The following is a 24,584-nucleotide window of genomic DNA, read 5'->3' on the forward strand; positions in this document are numbered from 1 at the left end:
CGGTGCCGCGGCAGGCGCAGGCCGCGGCCATGGCGCTGCTGCGCGGCCCCGCGCGGGACGGGCAGCGCTCGGCCGTCACCAGGCCGCTCTCGGCCGGTAGGTACCGCGGGCCGGCCGGGCCTGCGCCGGGGAAAGGCCGCCCGCCCGGGCGCTGGAGCTGGGAAATCGGCCGGTCTCGAAGAACTTTCCTGTTTATTTGACTTTAATTGTCTCCGTCTCCCGTGCTGTGCCTTCGCCGGCATCGCTTCAGCCCGCGTGCGAGCAACAAGTCTGGGTTCGCTGCCGGAGGGAGTGGCCTGGGAAGGGGGAGCGGGAACGCGGGGAAGATCGATCCAAATTTAATACCGCTGCCGCGATTGCCTCCTCCGTTGCCGATAGGACTGTGTTTAATATCGTTTGACACGTGCGTTCCTTTAACTTGAAAGCACCTTTCCAGATGTGAGAGCACGGCGAAGCGTTGGGAGGTCCCGTCTCATGGGCACTAGTTGCTGGTTCTTGCACTCTGGTGTATACAGAGCCAAAAAGAAGATTTAGCGATCTGTAACCTTGTGTGATGCAACCCCTTGTGTGTGATGGGGTTTTTTGTGGTGTTTTGGTTTGTTTTTTTTTTTTTTTTTTTTTTTTGTGGATTTTTTGGGTTTTGGTGGGGTGTAATTTTAAAAAAAAAGTAATCCACAGAAAGTGAAGTTGCTTTTATGTTTTTACTTATAGCATCAGTACTCTGTCAAGTGGAACCTGTGGGAAGATGGTTTGAAGCATTTATTAAGAGGAGAAACATAAATGTTTCTGCCTCTTTCCAGGAGCTAGAAGATGAGAAGGAACTTTCTGAAGAATCGGGGGATGAAGAACTGCAGCTTGAGGAATATCCTATGTTAAAAACCCTTGACCCCAAGGACTGGAAGGTATCTAGTCAATAGTTTTGCCCATCAAGGTTATTTGCCATGCCCAGGTGCTAAAGATCTCCTTCCTCCTCCCCGTCTACACCCATCTGAATCAATTTATGTCCTTTACCATAATAACTAGTGTTTGAAGGCAAACACATCAAGATCGGATCTTAGTTTTGAGCTGTGACTTTTTGTTTTACTGCCTGGAAGTGTTAAGTGTCTCTTCTCCCTGTCACCATCTCCTTTAGTCTGGAGTTACATTAGCACTCTTAATATTAACTATAGCAATTCAGTTTTCCAATAACTGATTTTTCTAGTGCTTCAGTCCAATTTAGATTGAACTACTTGAATTTGTATGACAGTGGCTTGATTTATTTGGTTATTCAATAATAATTCAATAATTTATGACAGTTGTTCCTATAGTCTTTTCTGATGTTTATTGAGAGAGGGAGGAATTCTCCCTCTTGTCTTTAAGAGATGGGGAGGAGAACTGGTTTTCTGCATGTGTTGTGGTGGTTTAGGTTGTATTTATGAGTGTTTATTAGGGTTTGTGGTTCTTTTCTCTCAGAATCAAGATCATTATGCAGTTCTTGGACTGGGAAATATACGATACAGGGCTACTCAGAAACAAATCAAAGCAGCTCGTAAGTACCTTTCCCTCGTAAGCATCACCTTTTTTTCAGATGTACACAGCTGGTTTCCAGTAAAAATACCTGCATGTTATGGACAAAGATTTTACTGTTTCCCAGGCCTAAAAGTTTGATTTGTGTTCCTTACCAGCCTGTTAAATTCCTATCACAGCTCTGAAATCCAGAGGCCTAAAGCTAGGGAATAAAAAAATTTTCACATTTCTGCTTTCTGGCCTGTGTTTCCTGTAAACAGCCTTGAGACTGTAACTGTACATTTCTGTATTTTTGAGTCTGCAGTCAGACTCAATGGAAGGCAGAGGAATAGAGCTGTCCCTGCCCCATGCGTTCCCAGAGGTTCCCTTGCAGCCCCCTGAGTGTTGAGCTGGCACGTTACTGCTGCTGAATGTTTGCAAAAAGGCTGCTGTTGGCAGTCATACTAGTCTGAGTGTGGCATGGCAATGGAGCATGCTAGGCTTCAAAGCTTTATTTCTGGAAAGCAGAGTACTTGACTTTGCAGGAAGGATGCAAATATTCAGTGAAGAAAGATTTTAAAAGACTCTGAAGATTGTTCAGTAGGCTCTCTGGGATAAGCTGATGGCTTTGTGAATGGGTCTTGTGAACAATTGCCTGTATAACTGTGGTGGTGCAAGAAGAATGACAGTTTCCAAATACTTCCAAATGAAAATGGGTGGAAATCAGTGAATTTCTGTCTTACACAGGAAATCATGTTGCCTCAGGCAGGTGCTCCACACCACTGTGGAGCATTTGCTGCCAGAGAATAAAGCATCACCTGTTGTGGTGCTCACTAATCTGAGCAAGAACCAGAGCCTCTCTCTTTAGGATCCTGACAGCACTCACTTATGCCATGGTGCTGTAGAGATGTGTCTTTCCCACCTGTGTATAGTGTGCTTTCCTGTTTCTAAGAAGGATTCTGATTTGTTTCTCAGGAGACAGGTTGCTGTAACTGCTTGCATGACATCTTCTCTCTGGTATTTTAGAGAGAACCAAGAAGGTACATGTTGCATTGAAAGGCAATACGACAAGAACTGACAAAGAATTTGGTCTAAAATGTGGTTTTACCTTTTAAACACCAAGACAACCTTGGTAGCACCTTCAGTGGATACTCTGGATGTGCCAGCTGTGCCTTAGGACTCAAGGCCTGATTAGAGGGAGAATTTAACCCCAAGTCTTGTGTGTCTGCTCCGTGTTAGCCATGGGGAAGTACAGCAGCATTCACAGGCTGTAGTTTTCTTGCTAAATTTCACTTTGGATCATGTTCAGAACTTCAGTAAAGGGACAGAATACAATTTTTATTGTATCTAAACTATTTTGTTTTTCATTAGAAATAACAAGTAAAATTCCCTTTATTATTTTCATTTTTCCCGTTATGAAGCTAACTGTACACTTACAGATGCTAAACCACTTTGCTAGGCATAATAGTAGAATAAGCCTCAGAGACTTCTTCAGACGTTGGGGTGGAATAGAGACTGGAGTTCCTGAGTTGTAGTTATTTTATGTCCCAGCAAAGATGAAATAATGTTAATTCTAACTGTAGTGTTAAATCAAAGAAAATTCATGAACTTCTGTTTTCTGCCAGATCTGACTGTTTGGTTTGTATTTTTATTTAAGTTTCAAAATAAGAGAAATGCCAATTGGAATTACTGTATTACTTTGTAGTTTGAAACTGTTTCTGATGAAGTGTTTCTAACTGTAATGCATTTATGTGTTAGATAAATCCATGGTTTTGAAACATCATCCAGACAAGCGAAAAGCTGCAGGGGAACAGATAGGAGAAGGTGATAATGATTATTTTACTTGCATAACTAAAGGTAAGCAATTGATCTCGTTTGTTAGATATTCCCTCAATCTACTTGAGCATCAGAAATGTATTTGTTGTGCTTCATTATGATTTTAAAGGAATTGTGAGTGACTGAACAGCTGGAGAAGTTCCTTTTCCATTTTAGAAAACTGTATCAATAGATCACATTAGGTGTAACTTCTCTGGGATATTACAGCAGGATGGGAATGCAGCTGACAGACATTTGACTGCTGTGCCAGCTGGTGACAAATGTGACACTTGTAGCAGTGAACACACAGATGAACCTCTGGAGGTGGCCCCATACCTGGGATAATTTAATGAGCCATGGAGCAATTCCCCACAGGCACCAACAGCAGTTGGAAAATCTGAATTCTAATGTGCTTGCTCTGACAACAGAACATGTGTTGATTTGATCCAGGTCATCAGTTTCTGCAGCTGCTTATTTTTGCCCACAGATGAGCAAGTGAACTCAATTGAATAACATTTCCCTCTTGCCTGTAGTGGTCGACTTAGCAGTGCAGGATTAGTGGCTGAACTCTGATTTTAGAGGTCTTTTCTAAATTTAATGATTCTATGACCCTGAATACCACTGCTGGCCAATTCCAAAGCCATAGGGGCTATTCTAGGTGTATGGCTCACATCTCCAGGAATGCTTGAGAGCTTGGCTTTTTTGTTTATTTTAAACAAATTATTTTCACTCCATAAGGTTGAAGCAGGAGGAAATCTTGGAATCTGTGTTTCTAAATGTCCTTCTCTGAATGTCTTCTTACACATACTAGTTAGTGTGAGATATGCAAGACAAATTAATGTTTTCAGCCTCCTTTGGAATTGTCAGAAGGAGGAAGGTTGCCAAAGGAAATGGTTTTTCTGTTGCCATCCTGTCAGAAACTGTCAGATATCTATGATGAAAACTACCTGCACATGAATTGAGGAATATGCTCTGTGTTCTACCTGTATGGAGCAAAATATCACAGCATCTTCTCTCTTAACTGCTTGCAATCCAAGTTTGGGGGTAAACAGAAAGGAAAGCACAAAGTAGTAAAGAAAAGGAATAATGCTCCCAGGCAGCATTTTGGAGGAAGGAAATACTAAAATGCAATTGTAGGAAAGGGGGGCCTGGAGCAGGAGCAAACAGTAGTGAAACAGGGAGAAGAAACTTGGAAAGGTGGGAGAACACAGGTTGGATTCAGAACTTGTTCTGACAGAGGAACGCATGGGAGATACAGAGCTGGGAGAACTGAGTGTGCAGGAGTAGAACTGGGGATCTGTAAGTGGAAGGGACATCTCTTAAACAAGAGGAACTGGTGGATGTGCACACAATTTCCTGCATCAGGAAAATGGTATGAGGGTTACTGAGGCAGGATAATTGTGGTCATTTGGAGTGTTGGTGGAGGCAAGTCCTTTCCCAGAGGGAAGGGGCAGACTGGCAGACAGCAGCTTACTGGTGGCCACTGTCATTCCTTCCTCTCTCCACTGACACGTGCAGTGAGATCGGTTTACAGAACTGCAGAGCACCAAGGTCTCCTCCAGGTTATCACCTCCTACATCCAGCCTTCATGGTGCAGTGTCCTTTGGCAGGGCTGCAGGCACAGAAGTCCATGAATGATTGCAACACAGATTTGATTCCTTCGACTTTTCATTCGTACTGAAAAAGAGCGGTCCTTGTAAAACTCCACAGTTCATTGGGGGAAAAAAAAAAAGTAAGAGTACTGAAGCTATAGTTTGTGTGATTTTCAGAGTATAAGATTAATAATGTGATGCTCCCCAGCTGCAGGGGTGTAAGAACAGGAAAACAGGGAGTGTTTGCATGTTTTGGAGAGTTTGTGTGGAATTTCATATTCTGTTCAAGACTCAGTACAACTCCATAATGAATGGCTCCTGTTCTTGAACATTCTGACAACACATTTCAGGGACTGCCTTTACTGTGTGCCTTAGTAGACCATTTTGTCAATTTATCTGCAAGGATCTGGTAGAGGATAAAAGTCTTAAGATGTCATGCCCAAACTCCAGTGTCTGAAGAAAACTTACTGCTATGAAATACTATCTTTTTTGTTACATCTTAATGGTAAAATGTGTTCTTTTCATAAATGTTTTCCTCCTACTTAGCTTAACAGGAATAGACAGCAACACTTTTTGGTGTCATTAAAATAATTAAATATCAAGCTCAACAGAACACTACAGATAGATCAAACACATCTGAGAACATCTTTTTAAACATTTACAACCTTATATCTGGTAACTTTCAGCTTATGAAATACTATCTGATCCTGTGAAACGACGAGCATTTAACAGCATAGATCCAACTTTTGATAACTCTGTACCTTCCAAAAGTGAAGCAAAAGAAAACTTCTTCGAAGTTTTCTCACCAGTTTTTGAAAGAAATGCCAGGTAAGCTATGTCTGACTGCCTCTGCTGGTGCTGGAGAATCAGCATTTGCAAACTCTTTTGACACTGTGTTTGTAACAAGCGATGTATTAATTTGCTAGAAATGTAATACAACTAAAATAGTTGCAATAATGTTTTATTTAATTTTAAAATAATCTGAACTTTCACATTGATGGCCTTGAATTTGACCCATGAGATTTTAAAAGTTCTCAGCTTCATATTACCTACTGGCCTTTTTGTACAACTCATGTTTTATCTTAAAATTAATTACAATACCAAATGTTTGTGTGCTGCTGACTAAAAATTCCTTTTTTAAATTATTTTCTTCTGAGACTGAGACGTTAACAGAAGACAGTAGCTACAGTCATGATTTTGCTGGTTGAAATAGAAGATAATTGTAACTATCAATATTTGGTGGTTCTCTCTTACATTTTGTGACTTTTTCTGCATTTGATTGATGGTTGACAATTAACTTGGTATCAAGGTTGTCACGATAGAAACCTGTCAGCGTTTCCCTGTATAAAAGTTCTTAATTGCATGAGGCACTTGACAACATTCTGAACAATTATTATTCAAAGTAGTCTTACTGAATCTATCAAGTATTCCATAGACTTCAGACCTCGATCTGTGGTTGTCAGATGAGGTTCTTCCCTTCTCTGCAATGGAAATGGATGCTGTGTAATGGAACAACAAATTCTAGAGCCTGTGGAAGATTTCCATAGGAAAAAAATGCAGTAGAGGCAAAGTATGCATTATTCCCTTGTACTCCAGTAGAATGTGTGGGAGATTTCCTGTACCCTACCACAGAGCTGAGTTATTCAAAGAGCACTTTTTGTCCATTTTCTGTAAACTCCTCTACCAGAAGAATGTGTGTGGAGAATTGAGTATCTACAAAGATAGCTTGTGCTCCATCAGATCTTCTTGAGGTACAAGGCAAGAGACAGTCAGGCAGAAGAAGGTTGCTTTTTTGGGGAAACTCCCCCAAAAATGCCCAGTCTGGAGGATACCTAGGAGGAACTCTCCTGTTCTGTTCCTCTTTCCTGGTGCCCCCTCTGTGTTGGTGGGAGGGAGCCTAGGATTTTGATTCTGTACTTAACAAATGCCATGTTATGAAGATTGTGTATATTACTTATTGAATATATCTGTGTATTTTCAGGTGGTCAAATAAGAAAAATGTACCTAAACTTGGGGACATGAACTCCTCATTTGAGGAGGTAGATGCATTCTATTCCTTTTGGTAAGTTAGCTGATGCCTCTGTTTCTATTCAGTGTTCAAGACATGCAATATAAAGGGCTTGCAGACCCTTGGTGTGTGAGTTGTTTGCCGTGGGCTGTCACAACTTCGTAATGTCACAAAATTACCCCACAGCTGTTTGTGCCTTCCACACACTGAGCTAGCTTTCTCCTGGCTAATCCATCCACTTGTAAATTCATGGTTGCAGTGGGAATTTCTGACCACAGTGGCTGAGAACTGAGCTGACCCACAGACTGAAGTCAGGTTTATCTCACCTATACTGTGTTTTTAGTGGAGATGTTGTAGGCGTTTAAGCTCCCCTAGTAAAGGAAGGTCCAAGAAAGTCAGTAATGCTGGTGGCTTGCATTACCTGCTAAATATGGGTGCTCACACAAAGATTAATTTCTCTCTGAACTCTACAGACTGCACTGCATTTCCACTGCCTATGACAGGAGCTTAGACAGCTGTAGACATTTCGAGTGGGCTAGACCAATGCCATCCTGAAGTAGACTACATCTCTCAGTGCAGAGAGGTGTAAATCATATCCTGCATTTTGACTTAACACAGTGGAATCACTGTAGGTGCAGTATAATTGAAATTATGTATTATAAATTGTAAACAGCAGTATAGTTGCCTACGAACACATACCAGTAAAAAAGGTAGCTGATTTTTGACAGATTTGCTGCTTTTTAATTCACTTTTTTTTCTTACATTTACTTTAGGTATAATTTTGATTCCTGGAGAGAGTTTTCCTATTTAGATGAAGAGGAAAAAGAAAAAGCAGAATGGTATGTAAGTAAAAATAATTTTGACAGGAGACTGGGAGATTGGTACAGAAAGATTTTCCAACTTTCTCTTAGACTGTAAGTCATAGGAAGCAAGATAGCTGAGCCAAGTCTGAATTCCACTCTCCCAGCTTTGAAAAGTGTGTTCATTTAAGTTCAGACTTGCAATTCCTGCCAGTCCCAAGCACAGGTTGAACCTGGAGCCAGGACAGAGTGGATGCATGCAGGTATCGTTTCTCTTTAACTTGTACTGAGAGTGTTGCTTCCTAGAATTTCCTAGATACTTTCTAGATATGAGTTCTGATGGCTTGATGTTAATAAAAATTATCTACTTGTTGATGTAGTGATAGTTGCTGAATTACTCAGACCATGTTGCCATTGGAAAATCCCTCCTACAGTTACAATCCCTCCTACAGAATGTTCAGGTTGGAGCACCGAATCATTTAGTCTAACACACATTTCACAGGACACAAACCTTTACTTAGTAATCCTTATGAGACCGTAACTTGCATTGTATGAATCGCTTCTTCCAAGTTTGGCTAGAAATCAGTTTTGTATTTAGATTCAGTGGTTGGCTTTCTTTGTGCTAGAAACTGCCATATTTAGGCTGTAGCTAGGCATTTCTCTTCTCATGTGCCTCTTCCTTCTATTCAATTTCTTGAGTCTTACCCAGACCCACTATTCTCTCCTGTGAAGATTCTGTGAAGGCATGGTAATCAATTCCCTATCACTTGTATTTATGGTAAATCACACAGGTGAACCTCTGGGCTTCTCATTGGAAGGATCTTGAATTATTTGCACAGCTCTTTTTTTCTGCTCATTCCTGTCATTAGTGTCCTTTCTCAAAGATGTTTAGACAAATGGTACCTAGTCTGCTGTACTTAGGAGAGAGAACTGCATTACAACTGCTGTTCAGATGGTCATGATTCTTGCTACCCCTTCTTGCCAAAGGTGATGTTGCTCGTGTTTTAAAGCTTCAATCTACTCTTATTAGTCTCCTCAGTTAGGGGAATTGTTTTCTTTGTTCTGAGGTATAGAGTGGTTTGGGTTGGAAGGAGCTTTAAGTACCACATAGTTCCAATCTCCCTGCCCCCTCTACTGTTCTCTGTGTGGTTGTGTGGATGAGGCTATAGACCCCCACTAAAATATTGCCTCTCTCTTGACAGCACTGGTAAAAATTTCAGATTATTTAGCTGACCCATCTATAACCTGAGCTGTATTTTACTGGAGTGAATCTGGCATGACTACCCAGATATCATGCTACTTTGTAGAGTGTTGTTTCTGTGCAGATGGGTTTATTTGACATGACTATATTCTGCAAAACAAGATAATCGTGGCATTGCTTATACTGCTGTCCTTTAATTAAACTGTATGCTAGCATTTCTATTGTTTTGCTTGAGTTTAATGTTAGGTAAGCAAGCAGATTGCATTTTGGAAATAAAGTCCATGATCTCATTCCCTACAGTGACAGATAAGCAGCTTGCAGTGTCAGGCTTATATAACTATGTAAACACTTAGCATTTTTTACATGTGCTCAGGGCCTGGAACTTCATTTTTTGAAGTCTATTTTTGAAGTATTCACAGAAGAACATCTGTGTGGGGGAAACTATTTAAGAAGCTTGTTGATGAACTTCTAACAGTGGCACTGGAAAGCATTAGCACTGAACTATGCTTTCCCTTTTAGTCGAGATGAAAGGAGGTGGATTGAAAAGCAGAACAGAGCTGCCAGAGCATTGAGAAAAAAAGAAGAAATGAACAGAATTAGGACTCTTGTTGGTGAGCATACAAACTGCTGTTCTTTAAAGAGAGATTAGTTAGCTAACTGTGGAAATCTACTGGTTGTCTTTGATACATGATCCTTCCTTTCTTCTGCCAGACAACGCATACAGCTGTGATCCCAGGATAAAGAAATTTAAGGAGGAAGAAAAGGCAAAGAAGGAAGCAGAGAAGAAAGCAAAGGTAGAAGCAAAACGAAAAGAACAGGAGGCAAAAGAAAAAGTAAGTGAAGTACTTTATTTGGGTAGAAAAACTGCTTCATTCACACCTGATGCACTGCTTCAGGTTCTAGATGTGTCAGAAGACCACTGACAGAATTATACTGAGGTTCAAAGATGTGTTGTTTTTGATGCCCGTGCAGCAGGCAGTGCAAGGCTGGCAGCCTTCGGAGAATGAGAGGGAAACAAAGAACACAGATCTGAAACAAAACACCTTTGAAGACTCAGTTCTTTTGTTGCATAGACTTCCTCTGGTTTCAAGGCAAGCATTAAGTGCATAAAATGGATATGTCTGCTTGCCTGGTGTATGTGGTTTGTGAATGGTTGGTTGGTTGGTATGAAGTGCTTTGAGGTAACAGAACATACTAGATAAATATGAACAGTTTGGAAAAGATGGCTCTGAAAGTACAGGAATGAAAGGGAACTGTAAGGTGCAAAAAAGTAACTTAATAAAAGACAGTAGAACACTGAAAAATATGTCGATAATCATGCATGAGAAATATTGGACCACAAAGTTTATACTCGTGAGGCAGGTGTAGGAAATTGCATAGTTTTATATCTTTGTTTTAGAGCAAGTCAGGATTTACAAACTGAGGGTCCTCACAGTGAGTACTTGACTTAATGCCAAATGGTATATCTTTCATGATCTTCCTCAAATTTCTTGGAAAACCAAACATTAAAGTATTTATAAATTTTAAAAGCCCCAAACATACAAACAAAACTCCACCCAAACCAGAAACACCACATTTTGATATTGGATGACTGAATGACCCTGTAACAATGTGACTTGGAGGATTTTTTACTTGGATTTGTTTTTTTCCTTTTGATTGCAGCAAAGACAAGCAGAATTAGAAGCAGCACGGTTAGCAAAAGAAAAGGAGGAAGAAGAAGTTAGGCAGCAAGCATTAGTAGCAAAAAAGGAAAAAGAGATACAGAAGAAAGCAATCAAGAAAGAAAGGCAAAAACTCAGAACAACATGCAAGGTATGCAACTATTACTACAATGAAACACAGGTTACATTGGACAAGTTACTGTTTGCTTAGATCAGGCTGTATCACAAACCTTTGTTTGTTCTTAGGGCTGGAGATGGGTATGTAAAGTGGGTTTACTAAAAAACCAAAATGCTAAAACACATACTTACATGGGTATGAGTTACGATGAAAGCTGACCACACAGGTCCAAATGCAGCAGTGGCTGAAGAATGCTGTGTGTTAAGCCTTTGTCTGAAGGAATAGGACAATAAAGTTCAAGAGCTTTGTAGAACATGTATTTCTGCTTCCAGAACTGGAATTACTTTTCTGATAATGAGGCAGATTGTGTTAAAATGATGGAGGAGGTGGAAAAGCTTTGTGATCGTCTTGAGCTAGCAAGGTAAGTCTTCTGCTACTGCTTTCTGTTCGTTTTGATACCCATCTTTCTACTAGCTCTCCATTGTAACTTAATAATTTATTTTTAGTCTGCAATGCTTGAATGAAGCACTTACATCCACAACAAGGGAAGGAGGAAAGGCGGCTGTAGTAAAACAGGTAATTATGCTGAGTGTTGAATAAAAATAACAGAATAATTTGTGAAAACAACCTGTCTGAAATGAAGTAAGATATAGCATAGCTGCTGTGGAATCATGCTTGTTAAAAGACTTGATTTTCAGAGTCCACAGGCAGAGGGATCTCTGCTCCATTTTACACTGTGCAGTTCATGGCTGGTCATATAACAGGGCCAGCCAAGAAAAAAATAGGCATTTTTATCTGTAAAGAACACAAACCCTACCTCTTGTACAGTATACAGAAACATTAGAGGACTTTTAATTTTGCCCACAAACGTGTAGCAGTTTCCTTGGCGGAAGGAGGGCAGTCTTAACCTATTCTGTTATGCAAGAAAAATCCTAGTCTAGTGTCTGTGATTTGGGAATAGATCCACAAAAGGACTTAGGTGTGCTGCAGGCTGTAGGCACTAGAAAGGCTGGCAGGCTGGTCACCAAGGAATGGGAAATTCAAGACACATGGAATCAAAGTTTACCAAAACTCAGTAAGGATCTGCCTATGTTTTGCTGTTGGGGAAAAGCCATTTGAACTAAAAGTTGAACCTAAATCCTGCAAGAAAGAGTAAGATGCTTTCTCTCATCCACTGTGGATTCGCAGCTGTGAACTTTTATCCATGGCAAGGAGTATAATCTGCCCCCATCCCAGAGTCAGGTTTACTCATCAGACAGTTTAAGACAGAAATGCCTTTCGTTCTACAGGGGCCTGAATTCAATATTCCATTCTCCAAGACGGTGTTCCAATTGCAGGGTAGTCCCCTTTCTATTTGTTAAAACTATTCTACTAAAAATTATCTATGAGGTAACTTCCCTTTTGCCAGGAAGGTTTAATGAAAGAGGTTTCTTGCTCTTGCCTTTGGGCATCCTGCCAACAACCATAAGTGCACAGCTCTTCTAACGTTGCCAAGATTGGACTGGGCCCCTTCAGAAGCAGATGATTAAAGATGTGTCACACCATAGTCTTGAGATGTGATTACAGGTCACAGAAATGTGCAGTGGGTAAACTTAGTAGTTTTTAGCTCACTAGAAACCACATATGGCCATCTAACCCTGAGTACACACTTAGTAACTAAAGTCTGGAGTTCATTCTAGCTTAGAAGTTTTCTGTTACTACCAGTAGTACTAGCACTGGTTGTACTGACATAATCAGGCTTAGATACCAGTTAGGCTGGAAGATTTGAGAATCAGTGTATTAAACATGCATGTGTACATTCAACATGCATGTTTACTTGCCTTACTGGTCTTAGTACTTTTGTGGATCTGTCCCTCTAAATCAAGTGTTAGCCTAGACATTCACACAAGGTTGAAAACTTTTGCTTTAATTCTGAGGGTGTTCATTTAATTTCCTAGTGAACCTGTGATGGATTTCTGCTATTAACTCCTAATCTTTAAATCACAAAAATGTACACATGAAATAAAGGGAAATAATACTGGAACAGATCAGCTCATCTGTTTCCTTATATATATCATATACAGAACAGAAATGAAGCAAAATCCAAGGTTCAAAGCAAGTTCAGAGAGGGGGTTGTGTCACTGCAAAATGTAACAAGAATTCAGTAAGTAAATAAATAATGCTTATTTACAATCTTTAGATAGAAGAAATAAATGAACAAATAAGGCGAGAGAAAGAAGAGGCAGAAGCTCGTATGCGCCAAGCAACAAAGAGTTCAGAAAAGTCAACCACTGGCGGTGGAGGGGGAAGCAAAAACTGGCCAGAGGATGATTTACAGTTGTTAATTAAAGCTGTGAACCTCTTTCCAGCAGGGACTAACTCAAGGTACTTCACAGGTTTGGTGCTAAAAAGCCCTACTACCAGTTTTTAATTAAATAACAAGCATAATATATTTTCAGATAATCCCAAGTATTTTCTTAGTATAAGGGCTTCCTAAACATCCTCCTTTTCCTTGATTTGCAAGCAGCCAGTGGTTTGTTTTTCCTTGGTACCTTCTCTGTGTCACTGGAGTTAGTTCTGGCCCTGTATCTTGTTTCCCCCCAGATCTGGGCCTCAGTCCATTACCAGGATGGTGCTGAGGTCCCTGTTTGCACAGGGCTTACTCCAGGGTAGGTTCCAGTCCTTAAAGCAGACAACAAAACCCTGCCAGTGCCTGGGGTGTAGCTGGGTAGGAATACAAGTGTGTGAGCTACTTTCAGGGGCTCCACAATGAATGTGAGGCTGGTTTCTCCTCTACGTGGTTGGAGGAAAATATCTCAAGATAGGAGTTAAGTGCACCAGCTTTAAAGGGAGAGCCAGGGGGAAAAGGAAAGGCTAAGATTTACAGGAGGCAGCACTGGCACTCGGCTTACTGCTAAGCATCAAAAACAGGAGCACACTTTAAATACTTTTACTCAGGAACAAAATGCCTTCCTCTGTTCAGGATTACAAAGATTTCAAACCTCCATTACAAAATTTGGATACTTACTGAAAAAAAAAAAAATAGCTGCTATACTCCTTGGAGGTGATACCAGTGCCTGTTTCTGCAGCTCAGCAGTCCCCAAGGCTCCTGTCTCATCAGCAGCACATACTGCCTTTCATTTTCTGAGAATCCACTAGGAATAAGCTTGGGGTTAGGGCTGTTCCAGCTCTCTCCTGTTTAAGCCCTTTTATCTGATGTCGAGGCATTCTGGTGAGCAGTGGACACAGGGTTAGTAACTTTTCAGCCCTTCAGTGCAGCCTGCAGTATTTAATGACAGTGGTGTTTGGGGAATGCAGGAAAGCAGCAGCTAAGCAGAATTGTGAGGATAAGAGGTTTGCACTTACCTACATTCTACCTCATCCTTTTTCTGTATTGGTTATTGACTGAAAGCTTTCTAGAATAGCTACTTCGAGATTTTACATGTATTTAAGCATGTTTGAACTTACTCAGGAGTTGATAAAAAAGTGTACAGGAGCTTGACCGTAGCTTGTATGAAGGTAAGGTATTATGTAATATGCTGGTTTATCCTTTCTGTTCTTGCCTTAGGTGGGAAGTTATTGCCAATTACATGAACTTGCACTCCACTACTGGAATAAAACGAACAGCAAAAGATGTCATCAATAAAGCAAAGAGTCTCCAAAAGCTTGGTATCTATATTACCTAATTTTTGTAATAATAGGGTCTGCCTGCTTCTGTAGAGCTGACTTTTCTCTCAGTGGAGATGTGTTTCTTGAAAAAATCCTTTGTACAGCCCCATAAGAAATGTAATTCAGGTGGAGGATTTAGAGGACCATTTATGTGATTCAGTGTTCTTATCCTAATGGCTCTTTTCTAAATCAGCACCTCATGAGCAACTCTCAGCAACTGTCTTAGTGTAGCTTGATGCTCTGATGTATTGGTCACATGGAATGCCAGGGCTTAGAGAGAGAGATAAATGGGCCTCTGAGAAAGCTCCCTACAAAGGAAGGCATCTAAAATAAATGGAACTGGTGAAGCTGTAGAGATACTTATAAAAACTACTGGAATCCAACACCAGAGTAAGACTCCTAAATGAACGTGGCTCATCTCTTCAAAAATGAATATAAAAATGAAGCCTAGAGAGCTCTGGAATAAGGTCACAAGGAAATTGTACATTTCACTAGAGAAGGAAAAAAACCCACAAAGTTTTCAAAAGGTTTCTGCATTACAAACCACAACGTGGCACAAGGAGCACCTGGGTTTTCCATGTTCCTGCTTCTCTGACGTGGTCATACCCTGGGCAATGCATGAGTTCTGTGCCACAGCCCTTACTTGAGAGAATAAATCCCTCTTGATTTTGGCGAAGTTGCAGATTCAGGTTTAAGATTATATGAAACAAGTATTCCTCTGAGCATTATAAAGCATAGTTGGGTAAGGGTTGGAGAATCTGACATTCTGAGAAAAGTTTATTGGACCCTGAATGCTTTTTTTTTAAATCTACCAACCTCTTTACCATCATTTTCAAGTAGGAATTGGATTTTATGATTCTGTGATTATTGTAACTGTTGTTGTTGTTGTTACATCTCACTTTAATCTTCTTGCAATAATTATTCTCACAGACCCTCATCAAAAAGATGACATAAACAAGAAAGCATTTGACAAATTTAAGAAAGAACATGGTGTGGTGCCTCAGATGGACAGTGCTGCCCCCTCAGAACGATTTGAAGGTAAAGGTGGAAAGGGAGCCCATCTTGTGCAGTTGTTTCCCCTGGGTCTCTTAGGAATAAAGTAACCCAGAAATTACTCAAGATTTGATTACAAACTTTCATAGCAAGTAAGTGATCCAGGCTCTGGTGCCAGATTTGAGGGTTTCTAGTACACACAATACATCCCAAAACTGCATGGATTTTAAATCAACTATAATAAGTTTTACAATATTTTCTAGACTCTTTTCAAAATATATATTATTGCTGTCACTTTTGCATGTAAAAACAGGATCACCTCTAGATTCATCCCCTTGGACTACAGAAGAACAAAAACTTTTAGAACAAGCATTGAAGACTTATCCAGTAAATACTCCTGAAAGATGGGAGAAAATAGCAGCAGCTGTTCCAGGCCGGTCAAAAAAAGACTGCATGAAGCGATATAAGGTAAAGTGCCTCACCTCCTTCCTCCTGGGACAGGCCCTAGTCCAGGGCTGCAGAGAATCCTTTACTCTTACTGTTCCATTGCCTCCCAGAGACAGAATCTCACACAGGCAAAACGATGGAGCCTTATGGGAAACGTACCATTTTTGGTAACTCAACCCCAAAAGTAAGGACTAAATGTTCCTCAGTGAAAATAGTGGCTCTGGAATCTGGGAATGAAAGTTTGTGTCAGGAAATTTGTCTTATAGTTTGACAGCAAGCTCTAGCAGAGGGTGAAGTCCTATCCCCCTAGCCTCTTGTAGGTAAAGTTCTGGTACACAAGCATTGACCTTCCATCGATTGATTAGTTTCTAAGAGAAACTGCTCTATAGTATTAAACTGTGTAGATTTCTCACGTTGAGAACTAGATTCACAGTGAATACATGTAGTGTTCAAAACCACTGAATTGTTCACAAGTTGCATGTTAAGTTTCTTTTTTCCCCACCTCTTCAGGAACTCGTGGAAATGGTCAAGGCAAAGAAAGCTGCTCAAGAACAAGTGATGAATGCTACTAAAGTCAAGAAATGACTCTTACTGACAATCCTTATTTTATAATAAAAATGCAAATACTGTACATGTTTCGATTCCTTTCTTCATTATACAGACACACAGGAGGGGCTGGTTCTTGAGTTTTAATATTCTCAAAAGCAACTCCAAAGTTTTAAACAGGAGCATAGTTGGTTTGTTGGGTGTTTGTTGTTTTCCTGTTTTTATAAAGCTAAAATATGCTTGAAGTTCTTGTTATTCACTACTCACGAAGCCAATTCATGCCACTGCAGATTTTGCTGTACTCTGGAAGTTGTTCAATTGGACCTAGAAGTTAAAGAAAGTTGGCCATGACACACGCTCAGCTCACAGCAAGTGGTCTGGGTGGGTTATGGGAGGATGGGGGAAGCTTATACCACATACCCACGGCAGCAACTGCAGGATGCTTATCATAGATGTACTTTGTGCAGATTTCTCTAATAGTCTGGGCATCAATAGCCTAAAGGGGGTAAAAGAGGCATCTTTGTTACAATCCCATCTTAAAACCTTTTCTGATTTTAATTTTGTAAAATCCAAGGCAGCAGGCAACAAAACACTTGAAAGTTTTCTCAGTTGGAAATGTGTTCTCAGCTGAACAAGAAACACAATTTCTACTTGTTACATTTTGTAAAAAGTAGTTTTCTTGATGGCCTTTTAAAAGTTGCAACATGAGTGCCACTTACTTCAATCCTTGCCTCAAGTTCTGGAATTGGGATTCGGCGCTTATAACACAGCATTTGTCTTCCAATGTCTTCACAGATTGGTGTGGACCCTAAAATAGGGGAAAAAATGCTTCAGTTATCAGCCTACAGCTCCACAAAGAAGAAAAAGTTCTTATAAGTCTCACCATCAAGTTGTAGCAGCATATTTGTCTTTAGAAGATTTTTTGCTCGAGCTACTTCATTTTCTGTAACACTTGTGCAAAGTCTTATCCTGAAAAACAGTTGAAATCCAAAGGCATTAAATAATGGTGGTCTGTAGCACACAAGATTGCCTGTGATCAGGAGGTGTATAGGCATTACTGCACCTTCCAGGCACTACTTTTCTGTAGACAAAGCTGGTTAAGACATCTTAGAAAACAAGCCATGGATACAAAGCAGCAGCCTGAGAGTAGGGGTTTTGGAAGCATACCAATATACCCAAGAACAAGGTTTTTCTCTTAGCAGAGCTGTATTTCATTTTATTAAATAAATATTTTGAGGCAAGTGCAGTCTGTACTTGTTAACTTGAGAATGGATGTTGCTAAGAAAGTAGGAGCCAAGCAACGAGATCAGAGGTAATTAGCCAGAAGGCAATCCATTACCTCCTGCCTCCTCTCTTGGTGAGATGATTTGCCACACTGCCTATGGAACATTTTGCGCAGAGAAGGGGATGCATTAAACAGCTTGACACTAAATTCTTGTCCCAGGAATCATCTGTATCTTCCCTGGTGCTAAGCTGCAGCAGACAGAGTCGAAGTGATGACCTTTTTCTCCGTGACTTAAGAGAGATCTCATAGAATAATGGTATATGGGAAGTGATCTATGTGATTAAAGAAACTCCTGATTTTCACTTGTTTCAACTTCACTCACTTTAAATCAGTGCTCTTAAGTAACATGGATGTGTTTTTAATAGCATCTGCAGTTCAAGTTTTACAGTTGCATCTAATGGACATCCTTCAATACAGATTTAAGCCTCAGATGAATGAATACTGTCTAGAATCATAGGTTTCAAAACTCCATATGTAACAACTCAACTTCCATTTCCCTATGTATTCACTAGAGCTGTCTAACACCAGCACCTGGTACATCAACTGCAGCAACTGCAGACCTGGTAACTACTAATACTGTCTGGTAATTGCATGTTCATTATTCTCATCCACAAATCTTCAGTCTTTCAGAGGTGGCACTTACAGCTCATAGGCTGTACACTGACTGAATAATATTCTAAAAGATCAGACAGTTTTATAACTTCTGCCATTTGCCAGCCAAAAAAAAAAAACCACAAAAACAACCCCTGCCATGTTTTCTTGTACAAGGAACAAAATCTACATTTTAAGCTATTCACTCCAAGTAAGGGCTCCAAAAACTAGGTATTGGGACTTGGCTTCGGGTGCCAAAGTTTAGAATTTGATGTGTTCCAAGGCAAGACCAAGCAGAGAAAAATATTCTCTTCAAATACCTTCTTTTTAAATCGTATTCCTCCACTAAAAACAATCTTTTCAGAGAAACACTTTGTAGCTTACCATTCTTTCTGAACAAAGTGCACCATATCCTGAATAGTGGATGGCTCACAGACCATATAGAGTCCCCACAGCCCTGTGTCAGTGTAGCAGGTATTGAAGGACTGGAAACTGTGACACAGGTTACCATGGCAGGCAATCTGAGCAAGTTTACTGGACAAATTCTGCTGAGGCAAAATAAAAAGATATTACTTCATGAAGTTTTTTGAAAGCTTACTAGTTACCTCCATGATTCCCCATTTGCATTTCAATGATGACAGAACATGCAGTAGTAGCTACAAGGTTAATTATCAGCTCTTCATTTCAACCGTTTATTCCTTGCATGTAATATCACATTTCAAAGTAACACCACAGATTTGATCCAAAATCATAAAGACACTTAGGTTCAATAAAGGGACAATTAATTACTGACACCCACAGGTTCTGATGACATACAGGTATAAAACATCCTACTTTCCATGATGGCTGGCAAACCTCAAGTTATCTCTATTTTGGTGGCTTAGAACCACTTCCTAAGATTCTCCTAGATCCTGGGCAATACATTCTCTCAGACTCACAACTGGATCCCCTTTTCAGTCCTGGCAGTGCCCAAGTCAGGGAGATCCCACCAACCTCATTAAGAGCAGGATGGTGCTTGCAGGTTCACTCACCACTCCTCCTCCAAAGGACCGATCCCAGTTACCTATCAGAGTATTGGCTACCATGAGTGGGATTGTATCCGGGTCTGACCAGCCGGCTGCTTCGACAGCAATGGCCAGGTGTGCCAGGGGCATCTTGTCATCCCTTATCCGAATCTGGAACACAGGAGAGCAGCTCTAGTGCAACCTGTACATGCTCAGGCACAGGGCAAGTTAAACGACAGAAAACAGATTTTTCCATTACAGCTTTAATATCTGAACACAGCTTTTTATAGTAATTATGAAACATGCACTAAAATTAAAACATATGAAATTAATTTTAACATCATCCTTAACTGGGTATCCCCTGGGGCAATTTCAGATCACTCTGCCAACATACACAGAGAGGCCATTACAAGTCATTTCATGACTACCAGCAGAAAGGAAATCTCATGACTTTGTAAAGTTTGAATAGAGATGGGAATAGAACACTGATGCCTCAGTTCCCTGCCACATCCTTTAAATGAGTAATTATCAACAAGTGGAAATCCTTTAACACTGTAGTCAAGAGGATAAAAGGAAAGTAGGACCAGGGATAAGGAAATTATGAAGCATAAAAAATGGTGGCAGTGAAGCTTGTCCAACAAAGGATGGGAAGAACTGCTGTGGAAAGCAGCTACTCCATTGCTGTCACTGGGTACAAGAAAACTTTTTATGTGCTGAGTCCATGGCAGAGCAGCCCTCTCTCCTCACCAGAGAGCACATGTCAGGGGATATAAGGGTCAGCTCAAAAAGCCACCCAGCAGCTTACCTCACTACCCGTGAAGCTACAAGGTGGCAGGGGTGGCAGTCCTCCTTCTGGAGCAGATGGCAAGTTACCAAAATGGGACTTCGCCAGGTCAAGGAGTTCATCATGAGAGACCCCTGAACAAAGGTATATCACATGCTTTGTGATGTTACTCTGTAAACAGTTAATTTAAATTGCTGCACAGTTTAAAGACTCAACCAAGCAGTAGTTTTTTTGTGCCCCTGCTTTAACACCCCACCTCAGGATTCTTCCCACATTCCCTTTATACAGAGCAAGATCATCATGATTCCCCTTCTTGGTTCTCTTTAACAGCCTTCCATTAAAACTAATCAAGTCAAGCTCTTGGCTCTCTTTCAAGCCTCAGTGTTACTTTTTCCTCTCTGGATTCCTTGCTATTGCCCTCTTCACACCTTCCAGGGCCTTTTTTTTCTGCCCACATGGAAGAATGACTTTGGCCTGCAATTCACTTATTGTTCCTGATTTAAGGTTTCGGGAATATTACTGAGAGGAAAAAGGAACAAAAGCTCAAAGGGAATGAATGCACAAACCACACAGGGCTAACAACAAACAAGACCTACTGAACAATGGGTAATTCATCATGCTGTTCCCACAGACTCAGGCCATGGTTTCAAGAACACCTTCACATGATCAAGGGTGAGTATCCCATACTGACCTCCAGCAGCAGCCAAGACCATTCTGGGTCCTTTGTAATGTGTTGTTATGTACTCCACCAAGTCATTACGATTTATGGATCTAAAACCAGGAAAGGAGATAGCACTACTGTGTCAGCAAAGTCTGTTAGAGTAAAAAGAGATACATCTATATAACAATACAATATCAAAATAATTTAAAGTGCTGACAATGTTCAGAGCAGAGGCAGAAAGCTAAAATAAGGGTGACTTTCTAAAAAGCATATAAGAACTGGATAAAAAGCTCTTCTAGCTTCCTGAGAAGGAGTGAGAATTCCAACTCAGTCAGGTGGAGACAGGATGCACTAATGATCTCTTTGAAAGCAGCACATTTAGCAGTCCCCTGATCTGTACTGGTCCAAACAAATCCTGAAAGAGCAGTGTAAACACCATGTGCTTACAATAATGCTTAACATGTGGGCTATAGGAAAAAGAAGCATTTCCAATTTTGTGTGAGATGCACAGAAGTGCAGGAAGACAGAAGACAAATGTGGCCAAAAAACCCAAAGTCACAGAGAGAACATCAGAAGTTCACATAGCCTTTGATGTCTGCCTAAAGGGAAACTAAGGCAATACAGGGGTTCTACTTACAATTGTATTCACTGCAATGTCAGCTGCTCTCCAGTGTAAAAATGAACTCTGGCACTGTTCTCTACATTTTCAGGTAAGTCTTTCTCAATATATAAAAGTTACCACACAATTAAAGACAGACGTAGTTTTGGACATACTTGATATTTTCAGTGGGTCCTAAAATTGTCCGTCCTAGGGCTGTATTCTGGTAGGCTGTGGCATGAAGGTAATCAAAAACAACTTCTTGCAAATTGGTTTCAACCTCTTGCATCTCTCGAAGTATAACTCCTCGCTCACGCTCAATCTCTGCCTCTCCCAGGGTGCTGTTCTGAATTATGTCAGCAAGAATTTCCACAGCTAATTGCAAACAGAGATAGAAATGAAAGTATTTTCAGACTACTAGAAAAATCTGGTTCCAAAAGTGAAATCCATCCCAAAGTGCAAGTGCTAATAAGGCTAGCAAGGAGACAGGAAGAGAGAAGTCCAAAAGGTCTTGGACTCTGAAGAGAATAATATTTCAAGAGAAATATTTCAAGAGGAAAACATTCCAAATATCAGCTTCCCTGCTGGCTCCTTTCCAAACCCGTAATCTCACGTCCTTGTGAAGTTTAAGAACAGAGTTTTCACCTGGCCAGGAATGGACTATAACACTGCAAAAGCATCATTCTGTGTCATCTCACTGGAAGCTGGATAAGCATGTTGTTCTTTGCAGCTTTACTGATGAATGAGAGCAATTACCTCTTGGTAAATCTTTTGAAAAAGCCTTTGCATAATACACAGTTTGTTCCCTGGATGTGTACGCGTTCAGATGAGCCCCCATGTTCTCAATCTCTAGTTCAAGGTCCAACTGAGATCTCTTTTTAGTTCCCTGAAATAGAACAATAAGAAAATCACATTAGACCCTTCAATTAATCTACTCATCATAACTACTTCTTGTCTGAAAATGACAGAGATCATGACCAAGAGAAATCATTATCTGATTTGAATCTGAATCAAGATCATGATCCAGTGAAAGAAAACACATCCTGGAAATAAAACTGGTATATTAACCTCACCAAGCCTGAAAGTCAGATATAAATCCTACTATGCTCCCAAGTGAAAATAAAAAGCTGGTTAAAGGGTGACTGTGTGTCTTCTAAGACCATCATAAGAAGGTAAAAATTAATTAAAAATTAGATCTGTGTAATCCACAGTTGTGTAACAGTTACACTGAACTAGGATTTTAGTTTCATTTTCTAATGGAATTCGGAATCTCAGTTGTCCATGTTATTTTTTTTCACTTCAATTTCGAAAACTTATTTATACAATTCTGTCAAAGTTTTTATCATTTATATTTAAAGATAAGCAACTTTAAAATCCATTGTAAATGTCTGCATCAATATTCACACTCACCTTGAAAGCCATATGCTCAAGAAAGTGAGCAGTTCCATTGTTCTTCTCATTTTCATACCTGCTTCCAGCATCAATCCAAAGTCCAACCTCAGTGAAGAAAAAAAAAAGTAATTTTAACAGCTAACAGCTTTGCTATGGCTTTTTATTAAACAGGGCAAGTTTTCAAGAAAAAGGAAATTGATCTTCACAAAAAATTTAATTACAAATCTACAGAAGTCTTAAGACTTCTAGGTTTAGCTAGCTTTAGTTCTAGGAACAGTTGTTAATAAATATTGAAATGCAAATGCAATTTAGTTCCACGAGGAAACAAACACATAGGAATAGACACAAAAAACCTTTTCTTTTGTAAGTTACTTACTGTGCACGTTGAGAGTCCAGAGTCTTCAGAAGCTACTTGCAAGCCATTTTCCAAAGGACTCACCCTAGTTTCAGGAACATTTAAGATTACTTCTGGTGCTGCTTTGGAAACTGTGAGCTTCCCTGTTCCAACATGCACACACTGGAAAAGAAAATCATCAGTCACACTCAGATTGTTTAGTTATATTGAAGGATGCTTTTCTGAAAAATGCATTGCTGAACTTAAGCATGAAGTCTGTGGCTCTTCCTTGAAGCATGCATTCATAAGGGAAAGAATTCAGGACTGCTATTCACCATTACTTCACATAAGGGAAGCAGTAACCTGAATCTGAAACAAACCCTGAAGATAACTACAAGTGAGGAGATGCATCTGCTGCCCTCCAATCTAACATAGAAGCTGTTACTCTCATCAGCCAGCCACACTTATTTCCCATTTCTGCCAGCAAGAGCCTGCAGGACCTTTACCATCTGGAATTCTCCTGGGTACCTGTTTTCTAAAGTGAAGTGAGGATCAGCCTTTGCCAGGACTGCAAATCCATCACCCATTGATCAGAACATATGGTAGTTAAAGCATATTAAATGAGAGTAAGGTAGAAAAGAAGGGAAGTTTACTGCAATCATTTTTCAATAACAAGAAATGTAAATATGTATCCCAAATTCAGGCAAACAGCTATCTCAAAAACTGTGATTTAAAATGCTTCAAATAAACAAAGATTTCTCTCCCCATATAACTACCCCTAACATGAAAGCACAAAATCTAGCTCTCACCCACTCTCCTCCTAGAATAGGTTAGATCTCTTAAAACTCACTTATTTCAGAATCACAGCACAATTCAGGTTTGAAGGGTCCTCTGGAGGTCTCTAGTCCAACTTCCTGCTCAAAGCAGGATCAACTTGCTCAGACAACTTTGCTCAGGATTTTTTCCACCTGGGTGCCGACAATCTCCCAAAATGGTGAGAAACTGCACAGCTCTGTGAGCAGCCTGCAACACTGCTTGATTGGCACATACCCAGTTTTGACTCCCTTGTTTCATCCTACGCCCACTTTCTCTCATCCCGCCACCGTGCCCCACTGTGACGGGCCTGGTTTTATCTTCCTGACAGCCTTCCCCACGGTGCTGGCACTGATACTTCTCACAGCTCCTCTCACAGGTCCGGACCCTCAGCCTTTCCTCACAGGGTTCCAGCCCAGCTCATGCGTGCTGAACATCTCCAGTTCACCGACATCCTCCTCACACCCAAGAGCCCCGGACCAGCTGCCACACACAAACCTCCTGACCGGGGCAAACTGATCGCTTACTACACCTCCCGCCGTGCACCGCGCCGTCGCCGCGACTACAACTCCCAGCATGCGCCGCGCCCCGCGGCCTCCAACTCCCCGGGTCCCCTCAGCGGCAGCCCCAGCACCAGCGCTCGGAGCCACCGCGGCGCCCACGCTCCTCCCGCCTCCCTTCACTCCGCTCCCCAACCCGCCCCGTCGCCTCACCCGCTGCGCCGCGCTGGACGCTCGCACCAGGCGGGCGGACCAGGGCAAGAGAAGCCGTCGGGCAGCCGAACGCGCTGCAGGGGCCGCCATCTTGA

At 40.9% G+C, this 24,584-nt stretch overlaps 2 protein-coding genes across 9 annotated transcripts; one reads left to right on the plus strand and one right to left on the minus strand.

Moving 5' to 3' along the window:
- Positions 1-34: 34 nt before the first annotated feature.
- DNAJC2 (DnaJ heat shock protein family (Hsp40) member C2) lies at positions 35-16,399 on the plus strand. 6 transcript variants are annotated; one of them, XM_062491635.1, is made up of 17 exons: positions 35-96; positions 712-902; positions 1,453-1,528; positions 3,244-3,342; positions 5,579-5,720; positions 6,874-6,954; positions 7,674-7,739; positions 9,421-9,512; positions 9,613-9,734; positions 10,564-10,713; positions 11,013-11,101; positions 11,187-11,256; positions 12,860-13,044; positions 14,228-14,328; positions 15,259-15,366; positions 15,635-15,789; positions 16,279-16,399. In XM_062491635.1, the coding sequence occupies exons 2-17, from the start codon at positions 870-872 to the stop codon at positions 16,351-16,353; spliced, it is 1,644 nt and encodes a 547-aa protein (XP_062347619.1). In that variant the 5' UTR covers positions 35-96; positions 712-869; the 3' UTR covers positions 16,354-16,399. The 6 variants fall into 6 exon arrangements, with proteins under 6 accessions (XP_062347619.1, XP_062347620.1, XP_062347616.1 ...); XM_062491632.1 differs by having other exon boundaries at positions 42-96; positions 801-902; XM_062491633.1 differs by lacking the exon at positions 35-96 and adding an exon at positions 116-403 and having other exon boundaries at positions 801-902.
- Positions 16,351-24,584, minus strand: PMPCB (peptidase, mitochondrial processing subunit beta). 3 transcript variants are annotated; one of them, XM_062491638.1, is made up of 13 exons: positions 24,490-24,584; positions 23,006-23,146; positions 22,648-22,734; positions 21,994-22,123; positions 21,414-21,612; positions 20,670-20,749; positions 20,000-20,112; positions 19,222-19,365; positions 18,575-18,735; positions 17,198-17,283; positions 17,034-17,122; positions 16,735-16,810; positions 16,351-16,638 (listed from the first exon to the last, which is right to left on the minus strand). In XM_062491638.1, exons 1-13 carry the CDS (start codon positions 24,577-24,579, stop codon positions 16,574-16,576), a joined length of 1,461 nt encoding a protein of 486 aa, XP_062347622.1. In that variant the 5' UTR covers positions 24,580-24,584; the 3' UTR covers positions 16,351-16,573. The 3 variants fall into 3 exon arrangements, with proteins under 3 accessions (XP_062347622.1, XP_062347621.1, XP_062347624.1); XM_062491637.1 differs by having other exon boundaries at positions 18,575-18,738; XM_062491640.1 differs by lacking the exon at positions 24,490-24,584 and adding an exon at positions 24,014-24,264 and having other exon boundaries at positions 18,575-18,738.

This window comes from Cinclus cinclus, chromosome 4, assembly GCF_963662255.1.
Source record: "Cinclus cinclus chromosome 4, bCinCin1.1, whole genome shotgun sequence".
Taxonomy (NCBI): Eukaryota; Metazoa; Chordata; class Aves; order Passeriformes; family Cinclidae; genus Cinclus; species Cinclus cinclus.